Source organism: Sphaeroforma arctica (assembly GCF_001186125.1).
Source record: "Sphaeroforma arctica JP610 unplaced genomic scaffold supercont1.11913, whole genome shotgun sequence".
In the NCBI taxonomy this organism is placed as follows: domain Eukaryota; class Ichthyosporea; order Ichthyophonida; genus Sphaeroforma; species Sphaeroforma arctica.
In genome coordinates, this window is record NW_014028645.1 from 1 (window position 1) to 781 (window position 781).

General features: G+C 44.9%; 1 protein-coding gene across 1 annotated transcript; it reads right to left on the reverse strand.

Annotated features, from left to right (window-relative positions):
* Window positions 1-74: 74 nt before the first annotated feature.
* SARC_17740 (hypothetical protein) lies at window positions 75-427 on the reverse strand (the record flags this gene model as incomplete). Its single annotated transcript, XM_014288170.1, has 1 exon — window positions 75-427. A coding segment is annotated over one exon (353 nt), but the record flags the coding sequence as incomplete, so codon positions are not given.
* Window positions 428-781: the final 354 nt, after the last annotated feature.

Below are 781 nucleotides of genomic sequence, written 5' to 3' on the forward strand. Positions count from 1 at the left end.
ATGAACTTTGTACATATACCCGCAAGCATAAAATATCCCAATACACTACCAGCCCTATATCAATATATAACACACTAACACACGACCTTTTGTGCGCGTGTTTCTTTGCGCTTCTTCCTGCGCGCAATCCGGGCCAAAGTAGCCTTGGCGTGGGCGTCGTTCTCGTCCAGCCTCCACACGGCATGCAGGTTCTTTATGCACACCCCCGTATTCCTCGATAATTGTCCAGTACCAACATTCAGTACCCCCACATCACCCCCGGCACTCTCCTTCTTAGGTTCAGATAATTGGGCATTACTGACTAGGTTGGCGTCGCTGGCTAGGGACTCGTCTAATGGATGAGTGTTTGCACCGTTGCCGTTGGCGCGGTTCTGCTGTAACAGATGGCGTTCAATACGCTGCAGTGATACGCGCACCTCAGCACACCCTATGAATACAGAACAAGGTGAAAATGAGGGTCGAGATGTAGTATAACTCTGGATTCAATGATAGCCTATGCCAGTGACCTGTATACGTAAATATATACAAATAAAGTATGTGACGTTGTTTGTGAATGCAAACGGAGAAAAAAATTATCACATGTTGGCTGAGGTTCGGCAGCATCAGGTGGAATTCGGTACGCTGAGGTGACATCTTTACCTCTAAGTACAGCGGTAGGTGACATGAAGTGCTGAGTGCAAATTTGAACGGTTCGTAGTTTATATATACATACCGTCTACACATGAAATAATTTTGGGATATGCAAAATTCAAGTGTTTAGTAATATATACATACATACCTT